The sequence below is a fragment of the Gracilinanus agilis genome, chromosome 4, assembly GCF_016433145.1.
Source record: "Gracilinanus agilis isolate LMUSP501 chromosome 4, AgileGrace, whole genome shotgun sequence".
NCBI classification, from domain to species: Eukaryota; Metazoa; Chordata; class Mammalia; order Didelphimorphia; family Didelphidae; genus Gracilinanus; species Gracilinanus agilis.
Genome location: NC_058133.1, coordinates 482,569,270 through 482,584,596, shown reverse-complemented (window position 1 = coordinate 482,584,596; position 15,327 = coordinate 482,569,270). Strand labels below are relative to the sequence as shown.

Below are 15,327 nucleotides of genomic sequence, written 5' to 3'. Positions count from 1 at the left end.
TTTTTTCTTCTTCTTCTTCCTCCTTCCCTCCCTCCCTCCTTCTCTCTCTCCCTTCCTCCTCCTCCTTCTTCTTCTTCTCCTTCTCCTCCCTCATTCTCCTCCTCCTCTTCCTTCATTATCACCACTGCCACTACCACTACCACTACTATTACTTTTTCTGCTGTTAGTACATGATCCTATGCTTGTAGTGCTAAAGATATGCAATGAACAATGAGGTAGGTAGTACCTAGGAATAATAAATGGATCTGTGATTTCAGGGAAATCCCAGGTGAGGAAACTCCTTTTACTAAGTTCCAGCTCGGATTTCTTTACAACATATAGTTGTATAGAGTTGCTTAGAGTACTAAGATGTGGGACATGCCTAGGGCCACACAATCAGTATGTTCCAGAGGCAGGATTTGAATCTAGGCCTCTCTTATTTTAAGGTCAGTTCTTTAGCTAGTATGTCATGCTGCTTCTTAGTACAAGGAAAACTTGCACCTAATTGAGGCTTTCTTTTTGATATAATCAGGACAGATGAAAGAGAAAACTTGAGAGCGAGAGAGCGAGAAAGCGATAGAGCTGTGTTTTTGGGTTCTGTGTATAGTTTGCCTCAAGTATTTGAAAGACTGTCAAGGGAAAGAAGGATTATTAGACAGAGGGTCACAGGCTCAGAGATGTATCTCTGGAATGGATCTCAGTCATCTATTCTAATCTGCTCATTATACATTTGAGGAAACTGAGGTCCAGGGAGTCAAAATTCCTTGCCTAAGATCACTCCATCTTGCTAATAAATAGAAGAGGAAAAATTCCAAATGAGATTCTCTGCTTACAAACCCAGTATTCTTCCCAGCACACCAACACCCTCCAGTGTCTTGCCACTTAAATCTATCCTCAAAACAGCTGCCAAATTAATATTTCTGTAGAGTAGATCTGGTCATATTATGAAACTTACCTTTAGGTTAAAATACAATACTCCTTTGTTGAGTGTGTAAAACTGCAGCCTGTTTCCATTCTGTCTTTCTAGGCTGTTTTTCCATTTTTCCTGCTTATGCACTTCTTTTTTTTATTTAATTTTTTTTTAAACCCTTGTACTTCGGTGTATTGTCTCATAGGTGGAAGATTGGTAAGGGTGGGCAATGGGGGTCAAGTGACTTGCCCAGGGTCACACAGCTGGGAAGTGGCTGAGGCCGGGTTTGAACCTAGGACCTCCCATCTCTAGGCCTGACTCTCACTCCACTGAGCTACCAAGCTGCCCTTTATGCACTTCTTAAAAAAACCCAAACTTTCCCCTTCTGTCTTAGAATTGATACTTGGTATGAGTTCAAGGTAGAAGAGGTGAGGGCTAGGCAATTGATTTTAAGTGACTTGCTGAGGGTCACATAGTTAAGAAGTCTCTGAGGTCATATTTGAACCCAGGATTCTATCTCCAGGCCTGGCTTTCTATTCACTGCACCACCTAGCTGCCCTTCCTCATGCACTCTTATGTTCTAGTACAAGTGGTCTGCCATCCTCTATATTGGGAATTTCATACTAGTGTCTGACATATCAAAGACTCTTAATAAAAAGCTTGTTGACTGATTCTGTTTGGCCCCAAGTATAGAATGGGGACAAATGGGTAGATTTCAAAGGGAAGCAGATTTCAGCTCTACATAAGAAATAATGGTCTATGGTGAGAACAAATCTTTGCAGATTTATCTATTTTAGGAATCTGTAAAACCTGTGAATAGGTTGTCTGGTGATAATGAAGGCTGTACGTTGCACTATTGTGTAGTTGGGTGATGTGACTGACCTAGATGCCTTGAAGTGCTTAAGGCTTGGGAAGGGAAAGAGAGGGACTGAGAGAGGTAGGATCCCATTCCACTTTTGCTTCCAGAGGCTTTAATTATGTATGCCCACCTCTTGTTATGTGCAAATCACTATACTCTCTGCTTTTGCACTCATTTTCCTTTTCTCAGCTCCCTCATTTTCTCTACCTTAAGAAGGAAGGTCACCTACAGAGAGTGAGTTGGGTTTGGGGGCTTAAGGAGAGTAGAAAAGATCTGGAACAGTTGCTATGGGAAACAAGATAGAGTCAATTAGGAAAATGAATAGAAATGGATTGCTAAGTATTGCTGAGATAGCTTGATTGAGGGGAGGCAGCACAAGTTTATAGTGGAAATAATTGATTTGACTTTCTTTAGTTATGTTCATCAGCTCAGGGTCAGAAGCAGAAAAAAGAAAACAGTATATCCTAGGTTCAAGGTTGGCAAGATGGGCACAGTGGGAAGCTATGAGATGAGGAGGAAACCTAAGGCTCTAATGAAAACATTATTAAAATGGTCAGCTGTTCAGGTTGGAGCCAGGATATCCAGATTTGAAACCCTAATCCCGACATTAGCTGGATGAGCATTTAAACTTTCTGGTCCTCTGTTTCCTCATCTATAAAATGGGAACATTGATTCTCACCTTTTTAAAAAAAACAAAAAACCCTTTCTGTCTTAGAATCAATACAGTGTTGGTTTCAAAGCAGAAGAGTGGTAAGGGCTGGACAGTGAGATTTTAGTGATTTTTTCCCAGGGTCACACAACTAGGAAGTATCTGAGGTCAGACTTGAATCCAGTTCCAGTTCTCACTTTTTTTCATAGCATTATTGTAAGGCAAGCATTCTGCCAGCCTTCAAATATGAGCTGTTATTTTTATTGGTAAATTAACACAATGGATCTGATAGACTGAAAGTTTAGGTGGAATCAATTTGGATTTGGCACTAATGGTTAATAAAGGGTTCAGTAGAAGTGAAAGGAGTGTGATCGATGGAAGGATAAGAAATCATAGTCAAAGCAGGGAATTTCAGAATTTGAAATCTTAGGAGTAGAGAAATTCCTAGTGATAAAGTTAAAAGGGTTGTCTCTCCTTCAGCTGTAGTGAGGTCAAATGAAGATGAAAGTCATCATAGCTGAGGAGGAGCAAAGTGTCGCCAGTACCACTGGTGAAGTCTTTAAAGGCACAGAATGAGATTGAGGAAGCCTGTGAGCAAGGCCAACAAGCCAACAAGCTTATTGAATTCCTTGAGGAAGGTGGGTGAGTGTCTTAGAGATCATTAGAAGACATTGACAAGATGGAAAGAGAGGAGAGAATAAGTGAAAAAGTATGGGCTTCAGTTTTTAAAACACTAAAAAATTTATAAATGCTTTTTGTTTCTGTGTCATGAACATTTATGGAGATACCCTTCCTCTCTCCTTCTGTACCACTGTGAATCTTTTTTTAACAATGGAATCAGAAGCCATAGAAAATACCTTCATGTGTCAGAGACTCATCCTTTTTTTTTTCTACCTTCAAACTGGAGATTCTTGATTCTTCTAAACCCCTAAGTTCATTCCTCAACCTCAAGTAAGTAAAGATTTAAAATAGCCCTTCTTGACTCTAATACGTTGTTGGTGGAACTGTAAATTGGTCCAACCATTCTGGAAGTGAATTTGGAATTCTGCTAAAAGAGTGAGTATAATGTCTATATCACTTGGTCTAGATCTGGATGCCACTGCAAAGCATCCACTCTAAGAAGGTCAAAGACAGAAAGGTCCAATATACACCCCAAAATATTCATAAAAGCATTTTAAAATGATAGCAAGTAATTTGAAACAAAACAGATTTTTTGGGAAATGGCTAAACAAATTGTGACTCATGAACATGATAGAATATTATTGCACTGAAACACTGAACATAAAGAATTTAGAACAATGTGGGTAGGCTTAACTGATGCAGAATGAAGTAATCCAAACAACAGAACAATAGCTTTAATGACTATAATGATGGATAATGTAAAGAAAATCCAAATTAAATGCTGTGTAATAAACATGATTAAGCTTGGTCATGGAGAAAATACATCTCCCTCCTTTCTTTGCAGAAGTAGGGGAACATGGGTATGGAAAATTACCTATATTTTCAAATATGACTGATAGATTAGTTGGTTTTGCTGAACTTTTCTATATTTTTAATCCTTTTCATACATAATAGCTCAACCAGGAGAGGAGGGAAGTGATTATATTTGGAAATGAAGGTCATGCATAAACAAAAGATAGCAATAAAAAAGGGTTTTAAAATAGTGTGTGATTGACAAACTGGACTATAGTAGTAGTAGAAGGAAATTGCTATTTTTTGTGAGGTCAAGAGAGAATATTGGAATTCCTTATAAGGTAGTGAAATGACCATTGGGTTCTCTTGTGCTACAGGTGGTGTGGGGACCTTATATAACCAAAGGCACTCTCTGTCTGTTATTTTCTTTCTTGATCTCTGTATTTCTGTTTCAAGCTCTTTATCTCTGTCTTTGTCCATCTCTATTTTCTCATTGTATTTTTCTTTTGTTGTCTTTCTATTTTGATCTCTCTCTCTCTGTCTGTTTCTCATATTTCTGTTTATCTATCTCCAGACTGGGTTTCCTTATCTCCCCTAGGCTAAAAGTTCAGAGGCGAGTCATCCACTTGTTCCCACTTTGATCTGGTCTCTGAGATTAGCTTTGACCCACTCTCTTTCCTACCTTGCCTGGCTCACTCCTTTGGCAATGAGTCTCCCTCCCCAGGCATTGTGCTAGGGCTCTGTGGTCTTGGATGTTTTTGAGTTTGTGACCAGAACAAGCCTGGCACAGACCAGAGTGCACTGGTGAGCTTTATCATTTGATAATGGCAGAGAAATACTCTTGTGGACATAAAGAGCATCACCATTTCCAATTCCTTTAATTAATGAAATGCAAACAGAAGCAGTTATTTCTCTTTTTCCCTAAGGAAGCAGAGACCTTCTAAGGATTAAGCTCTTGACTTGGACCAGAGTGGTAGAAAGCTTAGGGCACTGACTTGAAGCAGGATTATACACTTCATCAGTTGTCCATGAATTCAGAGATGAGCGGAACAGCTGCCTTTGAATCTGCTTTAAGTGGAATGGTTGATTTTTCTTCTTCCTATGTCTGACTTAAGGGCATCTAACAAGTGGACTCAGGGTCTGGGATTACCCTTGTGTATGGTATGAGCCTTCTAGAACATTACCATGTTCATTTTTGGCTGCGACCTTAGGTGTATTTATATAGTACTTTAAGCTTTGTAGAGCACTTTCTTTATGTTAACTCATTTGGTTCTCACAGCAACTACCTTGTGAGGTGGATTCTATTATTCTCACTTTATATATATATATACATATATATCTCCTCACTTTACAGATGAAGAAACTGAGGCAGAGAGACATGTGATTTGTCCAGGGTCATACATATAGCAGGAATCTGATCAGGATTTGAACTCAGGTCTTCCTCTCAGTTTCACATACTACAATTACCTCAATCTTTGTACCCATCACACTGTTGCTATTACCTGATATTGTTCCCTATCACCTTTCTATGTGCAGCTGTGCCTTTGAGTTTTTACTTCCTTGACTCTTTTGAATAGACAAGGACAATCTAATGTGAAGGCATTCCTCTTTCCAAATACCTTGCCCTATTTCCCATTCCCACACAGAGTCCTAGATCAGGTTGTAGTTTGGATTTCTTATGCCAACTGGTTGCTGGTGGTGATGATGGTAGTGGTGAGGTCACTGTTGTGAAAGACTACTTTTCTAAACCTTAGAGCTGGGCACATGGAGAGGAGAAGAGGTCTATAGGGAAATTTCTTTTTTTTCCTCTTTTTTACAGGTTTAATTTTTTTATTTTTTTAAAAAATTTCCCATGGTTACATGATTCATATTCTTACTTTCCCCTTCACCACCCCCACCATAGCTGACACACATTTCCACTGGTTTTAACATGTATAATCAATCAAAACTTATTTACATATTATTGATAGCTACATTGGTGTGCTTGTTTCGAGTCTACATCCCCAATCATGTCTGCATCAACCCATGTGTTCAAGCAGTTGCTTTTCTTCTGAAATAGGGAAATTTCTCTCCTATTGGCTAGCTGTATGACCTTGGGCAAATTGTGTCAACTCTCTAGGCTTCACTTTCCCCTGTAAAGTGAGGAGAAACCTGGGATGATTTATGTGAACTGATGCAGAATAAAGAAAGCAGAACCAGAAGAGCAATTTATACAACAACACTGAAAAGACAAAGCAGCTTTCAGAGACATAACAATTGAAACACCCCCTGAACAATCATGATTCCAGAGGTCTGACCATCCCCTGATTAAGAAGTCATAGAGTCAGGGTGTATTGGCCATTAAAGGAATTTGTTTCATTTGGCTATACATTATTTCTAGGATCCTGTTTTTCTTGCTCTGGGAAGGGCAGGTGGAACAGAGAGAAAACTGAAAAAAATATTTTAAAAATCAAGTTGCCCAGGAAGGTGGGGGTAGGGTGAGAGTATTGTCTATGATCCTGTTATCCTGTATTCTACTTTTCCTTATTGTTTCTCTTTGAATTAGTTACTACTGATAACCCATTGACCTATGAAGACCTGATGACCAGTGTGGAAAAAGCCAAGGAGATAGTGGACATAGCCTACGAGAGTAACCAACAGAGGTATGATCCTGGGAACCAGGCAGTAAATACCTGGTCTCCTTCATCTCCATTCTCAGTGACTGAACTCCTTTCCCCAGCTGTGAAAGAGGATGGGACCTGACATTTAGTGGAGTCCTATCATGAGTCAAAACTAGGGAGATATTATATCAAAGAGGAGATGGAGGTGACCATGGGGGAACTGACAAAGGAAGAAGTGATGATGCAAGGATTTCGGGCTACCTGAGGTGGCATTGGCTGAGGGCTGGGGAGCAGAGAAGTTTTTATTTTTTCCTTAAATACTTTATTTACTGAATTAAAATATAACATTCATTGAGTTTCAATGAGAGGTAGAGGAGAGGGGGTAGAGGGATGGCCTAGGCTTAAAGTCTTACCTCCGACATATACCAACTGTATGGCCATGGGGACATCACTTGACCCTTTTCCCTGGGCAACTCTAGATTCTTCACATCAAAGATCTAGAGTTAGAAGAAACCATTGAGGTAATTTAGTTCAACCCTTCCATTGTACAGATGAAAAAAAGCAGGTCCAGAAAGAATCATAGGAGAATCATAGATTTAGACTAGGAAGGAACCTCTAAGTTTATCTAGTCCAGTTCTTTCATTTTACAGATGAGGAAACTAAGGCCCAGAGCCAAAGGAAGATCATAGATTTAGACTTAGAATGGACATCTGAGGTCATCTAGTCCATATTCTTCATTTTATAGATGAGGAAATTGAGGTCCATAGAGATGAAGTATATATCCTTACACCCACATCAACATGCAATGCATATATCTAGTAGGGAAAAGATTATATATAATAATAATTTTCTATCAGAGAACATTAATATATTTTTCTATATATAAGTGGAAGACCATTAACATATACTTACATGTATAAATATATATTAATGTTCTCTCAGAAATTTCATTCAGAGGCCAATAAATTTCCCTTTTGCCACATTACTTTCCTCCTCTGGGTAATTTAATTAAGAATCCCAAACCAGGGCAGTTCTTGCCCCAATATTAGCAGCTGTCACATGGCCCAGGCTGTCAATCTTATTATTAATAGCTACATGGTTTCTACAGCTAAGAAACAGGCAAGGGGACATCATTGATACCCCTGGGATGTGAGTCATGCTGTAGTGGAAAGAGCTCTGGGCAAAGAGCCAGGAGTTCTGGATCTTCCCCTCACTAATCCTATGACTTTGGACAAATCTGTTCCCCTGTCCATTTTCTCTCTAAAATGATGGGGCTGGAGCAGATGGTCTGCCATTCTCTGGAATGTACGACTGGTCAGACACACTTAACCTTTTACCATTTTGCATCAGTAAAAAAAAAGTACAAGGAAGAACAAAAAACCAGAAGGGAAAGGCATTTTTACTCATTTACTAAAACCCCAATCTAGTTAGGGTGGAGGCTTTAGGTCAAAGCTGGAAAACCATGACAGAAGCCTAAAGCATAGATTATCAGCCAATCGACCAGCAATTATTAATCACCTCTCTTCTCTCAGATACTGTGTTGGTACTAGAATTATAAAGATAGAAATGAAATGTTCCTTTTCCTTAGAATGCTATCTTTCATTTCCGAACACATATTTATTTCTTAAAATCACATTTTATTTTTTCCCAATTATGTGTAAAATAATTTTTTATCATTCATTTAAAAAAAAGTTTTGAGTTCTAGATTCTCTCCTTTTTTCTCAGCCTCCCTCACTCTGTCCCACCCCTTACTCCTTTTCTGAGATAGTAAGCAATCCGATATAGATTTTGCATGTGCAATTATGGAAAACATTTTTCCATATTAGTCATGTTATGGGAGAGATCTCAAACAAAGAGAAGAAGAAGTAGAAAGAAAGTGAAATCTAATATGTTTCAGACTGCTTTCAGAGTCCACCAGCTCTTTATTGGAGGGCAGATAGTAGGAAGCTAACATTTTTTCTTTCATGGGGAGGCAGCATATAAACAGATAAGCATATATAAAATCCATTCAAAGTAAATAAAAGCTAATTTTTTTTGGAGGAGGAAGGCAAGAGTTGTTTTGGTGGAGGGGTAGATCTGGTGTCCCTGGAGCTAAGCTTTGAAGAAAATTAAGGAACCTCTGAGAGAGATATGAAGAGGGGGTGCATTCCAGGCATTTGAGAGGTCCCTGTGCAAATGCATGGTGACAGGAGATGGAATATTGTGTATGGGAAACAGCAAGTGAGATGGTTTGGTTGGACTGTAGAATGCATGAACAGGAGAAATGTCAAACAAATGTCAAATGAATCTAGAAAGGGAGATTGGTGCCAATTTGTGAAAATAATAGGGAAAAGAGGAGAGCTATAAAGGAAAGTGGGGGAAAAGAGAAAAGAACAAAGGGGAATTTAAGAAGGGGCTCTGACAACTGTCTCAGTGATGGCACCCATATATAACTCATATGGCTCCCACTTCCAGACATGGCATCTCCAAGCCCGAGAGCAATGTAGCCATAGATGAGTTGGATTTCAGCCAGCAGAGGGCGACCAAAATGGGGAAAGGACTCAAGAATAAGACCCAGGAAGATTTGTTGAAGGAAGGAGAGATTTTAGTTGAAGGGAACAGGAGAGCTTGTCTTCTAGTAATGGGAGGATCCTCTGGTGGAAGAGGGGTGAGACTTACTCTGCTTGATTTTGATCTGGGAGCAGTAGGTTAGAAGTGACTGAGAGGCACATCTAGGCTTGGAATGGAGAAAATCTTCTGAATCAAATTTCTTAGGTTCAAACACCATCTCCATTGTAAGACTTCTGATTCCTCCAGGTGTTAGTGTCTCTCCTCCACCAAAATTACTTTGTTTTTCCAAAATGTTTAATATTTTTTAAAAATTTAATTGAAGATTCCTTATGTTTATATTTCTTTATGTCATTATTTATATTATGTATTTATGTTTCATTTCTTTATATTTCCTTCCTCCACTGATAGAATATAAGTTCTTTGAAAAGTACATGCTACAGTAGAAGGAACACTGGATTGGGAATCAGAGGCTCTGAATTCAAATTCTATTTCTGACACTTACTACCATCTCTTTAGGTCTTAGTTTCCTCATTATAAAAGGAGGGAATTTGATTTAGATGGCCCCTAAGTTCCTTTCCAGCTCTAAAGCTATGCTCCTATGACCTCTCTGGACTTCAGTTTCCTCATTTGTAAAATGGGAAGGCTGAACTAAATGGTCTCTGAATTTCCTCCCAACTGTAAATTATATGATCCTGTAGCCAGAGATTATTTCATTTTTGTCATTGTCCTTTCAAGAAATGGTATACAGTAGGTGTTTCATAAATGTTGGTTGATGAACTAATTGAATGTTTAGAGACATCCCAATTTGAGATGGGTTGTCTCTGAAGGGAGGGGGTTTCTCTTCATGGGAAGTCTTCAGGCAGAGGTAGAATGACCATTTGCCAGAGGAAAGTATAGTGCGGATCCTTGGTCAGCTGGACCACTTCTGTGCCAGATGCCAGACAGGGTCCATGACTTCTTTTCTGCCTTTCAGAACCAACAATGCCCTGGAGAATGGTTCTGCCACCCCTTTTGATTTAATGAAATTCCTGAAAGAACCCAGAGGGGGAACCAGGGTGGCCACTCGAGCAGCTGATTACACAGAAACTACCCTGAAGATCTTGAAGGAGAAACTTCTGCCCATTCTGGGGGATATGAATGTCACAGGTATTTCCACCCTCAGGGATGGGGGAACTCCAGGATCTCAAGCTGCCAGGAACAGTGTGGTGGGGCAAAAAGAATCTTGGATTTGGAGTCAGAGGATCTGGATTCAGATCCTATTTGGCTGCTTCCTGGCTATGTTACTTTGGACAAGTCATTTTACCTTTCTGAGATTCAATTTTCTTATCTGTAAAATGGGGATATAACTATTATACTACCTCCATCCAGGGTTGTTAAGAAATAGATTTGTGAATCAGAGAGCACAAATGATAATAATAATTATAATAATAATGTTATTATTATTATCATTATTAGACTGATCTGCTATACCCTCCTAATACCAGGAGTCCTATGTATAGTGATACTAGGTCTTAGCTATAATGTTATTAAAAAACACAACCAAAAATAAACAGCACAACACTTATTTTTTGTCTCAAATTAGGCAACTGAGGTTAAGTGACTTGTCCAGGGTCACACAGCTAGGAAGTAGCTTGGAATCAGATTTGAACTCAGGTCCTACCAACTTCTGTCTTGACACTCTAGCCACTATGCTATCTAGATGCCCTTAAGCTAAAATGTGTTGTGACAACATGGGACATTCAAGGTGGGATCTAGGTATAAAAAAGACAGGTGGGGATTGAATACAATTATGGCCCACTTGAACCTTCTCATATTGGTTAGAGCTGTGTTCTAGTAGGAGAAGTTTGGCAGGGTGTCTACATCATATATTTGTGTATATGTATACATATATATATATATGTATATATGTACATGTATGTATGTATGTACATATATACACATATCTATATATAGCTTCTAGGTAGTAAAGTGGAGCTGGCTGAGAGGAGCTGGGTCCAAAAATGGCCCTAGATATGTCCTAGCTGTGTGACCCTGGGTAAGTCATTTAACTCCAATTGCCCAGCTCTTACAATTCTTCTGCTTTGGAACCAATCTTTAGTATCAATTCTCAGATAAAAAGTAAGGATTAAAAATACAAATATATAATTGTTAATTAATAAAATTAAGAGCTTCTTACATTATCTTGTTTCCAAACAGATCCATTTCCAATCATACCAAAGAAGACGTCCAATGCCAGTTAGTCAATGAACATTAATTAGGCACCTACTATGTGCCAGGCACCATGCTACGTGCTGGGCTACACAGAAAGGCAAAAGACATTCCACAGTCTCAAGGAGCTCTCAGTATAATGAGGGGATGGGGTGGAGGAGCCAACATGAAGAGAGCTGTGAACAAACAAGCCACCTATCAGGATAAAGTGGAAATATTGAACAGAGGGAAGGCACTGGCCTTAAGAGATTTTAGGGAAAGGTTTCCCCTCTGTCAACCATTTCACATTTGTCCTGATATATTTTGGGACCTGAAAGTCAGGGAAGTTAGAGGTGGGGATGAGGGAGTAGAGAATTCAAAGCATGGAGACAGTCAGAGGAAATGCCTAGAGTTGGGAGTAATGAGGAATTTTTAAAAGGAAGATTAAAAAAAACAGTTCAGCAAAACCAGGCAATATTTCAACCCATGTCTGACAGCACATTCCACACCCCTAGTTCCTCACCTCTGCCAAGATGGGAGACAGGTGGATTTTTTCATCTCTTCTTCAGCACTAAGCTCAGGCTGGTCACAATTGTTAATCCCATTGTTTTGTTGTCTTTTATTCACACCGACATAGTCATTAGAGATATTCTTTTCTTCCCATCTTCATTTTTTTTAAAAAAAACCTTTATCTTTCATCTTAGAACCAATACTGTATATGGGTCCCACGGCAGAAGAGGAATAAGGGTTAGGCAATGGTGGGGTCAAGTGACTTGCCCAGGGTAACACAGCTAGGAAGTGTCAAGTCAAATTTGAACCCAGGACCTCTCATCTCTAAGCCTGACTCTCAATCCACTGATCTACCTAGCAGCCCCCCATCTTCATTTTCGAATGAGTGGTTTGGATTGGCAGCTCATCCCTTCAAACTCCCATGAATCATAGTGTCTACCAACAACATCGAGTCATAGGTTCGCCAGTTCATGGATCTAAAGCTAGGAGTGACTTCAGAGGCCATCTAATTCAATCTCTTTATTTTATAGATGAGGAAACAGAATGAGAGGTTAGGTGACTTGCACAAGGTCATGCAAGTAGGAAGTAGTAACACCAGGATTCAAACCTAGCTCTCTGGATGCCACTGCTTATTGTCCCCCGAGGTCACTTATAAACAAAGCATAAAATAGATGCTGCAGTGGTAACCTGTGGCAGTGGTTCTCCTAAATATAATAATAGTAACTTCCATTTTTATCATGCTTGAAGATTCATGAGGAGCTACCCAGGGTGCAGGGGGAAGAGAACTACCCTTGAAACTAGGAGAACCTGAGCTGATGCCCTACTGCTGACACTTAATAATAATAAAAGCTAGCACACTATCTGACACATAGTAAACATTCTACTATTTTTCAGATGTGTGCTAAGTATGTTATCATTATCATCTCATTTTATCCTCACAACAACCCTAGGAATTAGATACTATTTATTATCCCCATTTTATAGATGAGGAAACTGAGGCAAACAGAGTTTAAGGGACTTGTCCAAGGTCACACATCTAGTAAGTGTGGGAGACCGGATTTGGATTCTGTTTTGCTGACTCCAGACTCTGGACTTTATTCACTGTGTCACATAGTTCTGTGGCTGTATGATCTCAGACAAGTCATTTAAACTCTCGTGCCCGAGACAACTCTTTAAGATTGTACCTTGCAAAGGATACGCCGATAGAGGGAGTTTTCTCATCTGGTATCAATGAAATCATAGGTCCGGTTCCTGTTCCTGTCTCTTATAAAAGTTTATAGAGCACTTTATTCATAACAGCCCTTTCAAGTAGATAGTACCAACTATTATTAGCCTCATCTTAACAGGGAGAAAACTGCAATTCAGAGCAGCTTAAAGCCTGGAGTCTGCACACATCAGAGCCAGGTCTCAAAAAACCTGAGTCTCCAGGTAGCTAGATGGCTCAATGGATAGTGAACTAGACTGGAGATGGGAGGTCCTGGGTTCGAATCTAGCCTCAGACACTTCCCAGCTGTGTGACCCTGGGCAAGTCACTTGACCCCCATTGCCTAGTCCTTACCACTCTTCTGTTTTGGTACCAATACACAGTATTGAGTCTAAGAGAGAAGGCGAGGGTTTAAAAACCTGAACCAAAACAAAACAAAAACCTGAGTCTTCTGACTAGAAGCTTACACTCTCCATTTCATCTCAGCCTTCCTCTATTGGGTATCTGTCTTCCCATCTCTCCTTTTGTATCCACCCTTCTCTCCTCTCTTTTTTCTTTCTCCCCTTCTCTCTCCTCCATTCGCTTCATCACTTCTGGTTCCCTTTCTTCCTTTTTCCTTTCATCCCTTTTTCTTGCCTGTGCTCTAAGTCTGACCCATCATCCCTGGTGGGGACTTTTAAGAACTATGGAGGTAGCCAACTGCTACCAGAAGATGACTGGAGGAAAACTCTGGCTGCTTCCCAGTGGATATGAGGAAGGCCACTTCCTAGCTAGCCTTTGGGATTAGCCTGGCAGATATCTCATGGAGACTTGAAAAGCAAATGTACTTGAATTCGGAAGTAGGAGGCCCTTCCCTCTTGATTCTAAGTCGTCCCTGGTTTCTCTACAGATGTGCTAAGTCCTACGCAGAAGGCACTTATTGCCCACGAAACTGGCTGTGATATCCACGTCCATTCTCCAGCATGCCCAGAGGACAGTGCTTACCGGACCATCAATGGGAAATGTAACAACTGGTGAGCATGACAAAGCTAGGTGGCTACTTCCAAGGCCAATCACACCCCTTCAGATCCCCTATCTTGAGAACAAATGTCAAGAGCCTTAATAACTCCTGACATTTGCCTGGTGATTTTAACCTTTCAAAGCTCTTGGTGGGCTGGGAGCCAACTCCATCTGCCTCCTTATAGCACCTGTGGGAGTAGTTTCCACCAGGAGATGGGGAAGGCGGAGGACTGAGGATGGGATAATGGAGGAGTCAAGCAAGCAAGTAAGCACCCTCTATGTACCAGGCACTGGGCTAAGTGCTTTAAAAAGATTATCTTGTTTGAATCTCACAACAATTCTGCTATTATTATTTCTGTTTCTATTTTTCCATTTTAAAGTTGAAGAAACTGAGGCTAAGCAATGTCCAATGTCACCTAGCTAGTAGTGTCTAAGGTCAGAGAGGAACCCAAGTCTCCTGGGTCAGCACTAAGCCACCTTGGGGTGGGAATGGGGAAAGACAATATTTTCAAAAATAATTACATACCACACATATAGAAAATAACATACAAAAGAAGTTTGGTGGGGAGAGGAATCAGAAACTATGGGGAGGGGGATGTGGAAAAGCTTAATATGGAAGGTATTGGGACAACTAGGTGACTTAGTGGATAGAGAGCGAGACCTGGAGCCAGGAGGACCTGGGCTCAAATCTGGCCTCAGATACTTCCTAGCTATGTGACCCTGGGCAAGTCACTTAACTCCATTTACCCACCCCTTTCCCCTCTGTCTTAGAATTGCTATTAAGGCAGAAAGTAAGAGTAAACAAATATGGAGAGTGTTGCTTGAACAGAGTTCTGAAGGAAATGAGCAATTTTAAGAAGCAGAAATGAGGTGAGAGTACATACCTGGCATCGGAGTGAGTTTGGCTGGACCAAAGAAGGTGGGGGAAGGAAATAATTCAGTGTATAAAATGGTTGGAAAGGTAGATTTGGGTCAGGCTATGAAGAGCTTCAAAAGCCTAACAGAGGAGTTCATATTCAATTTTTTATGAAAGAAAGGAGGGTAGAGAATGAAGATCTGATGATGCGATCCAGAAAGGGAAGAGTCTCCAAGGTGGAGAATTGGGGGTCCATGGGAAGGAAGCAGTGCCATCAACAGGCATGAAGAATTTTGGAAGAAAGGTGGGTTTGGGGATGTAGATATAAATACAGGTAAATAGAAAGATACAGAAAGAGATATAAAAGATAAAAAGAGAGACTATATATATATATGTATATATATATATATATATAGATAGATAGATAGATAAAGATAGATATCTTTGACATCTAACTCTATATCTCTATTTGGGCAGCTAGATGGAGAAGAAAATGGCAAACCTCTTCAGGATCTTTGCCAAGAAACCCCCAAATGGGGCCACAGAGAGTTGGACATAACTGAAAATGACTGAACAACAATAAATCTCTCTCTGTCTCTGTCTCTGTCTCT

The 15,327-nt window shown here is 40.0% G+C and overlaps 1 protein-coding gene across 1 annotated transcript in view; it reads left to right on the top strand.

Annotated features, from left to right (window-relative positions):
- The window catches only part of LOC123246781 (myeloperoxidase-like), a 47,375-nt gene that overhangs the window by 4,561 nt on the left and 27,487 nt on the right, over positions 1–15,327 (top strand). Inside the window, exons 2-3 of the mRNA XM_044675573.1 lie at positions 6,356–6,452; positions 9,934–10,106. Coding sequence (XP_044531508.1) covers positions 6,356–6,452; positions 9,934–10,106 — 270 coding nt within the window. The remainder of the gene's footprint in view (positions 1–6,355; positions 6,453–9,933; positions 10,107–15,327) is intronic.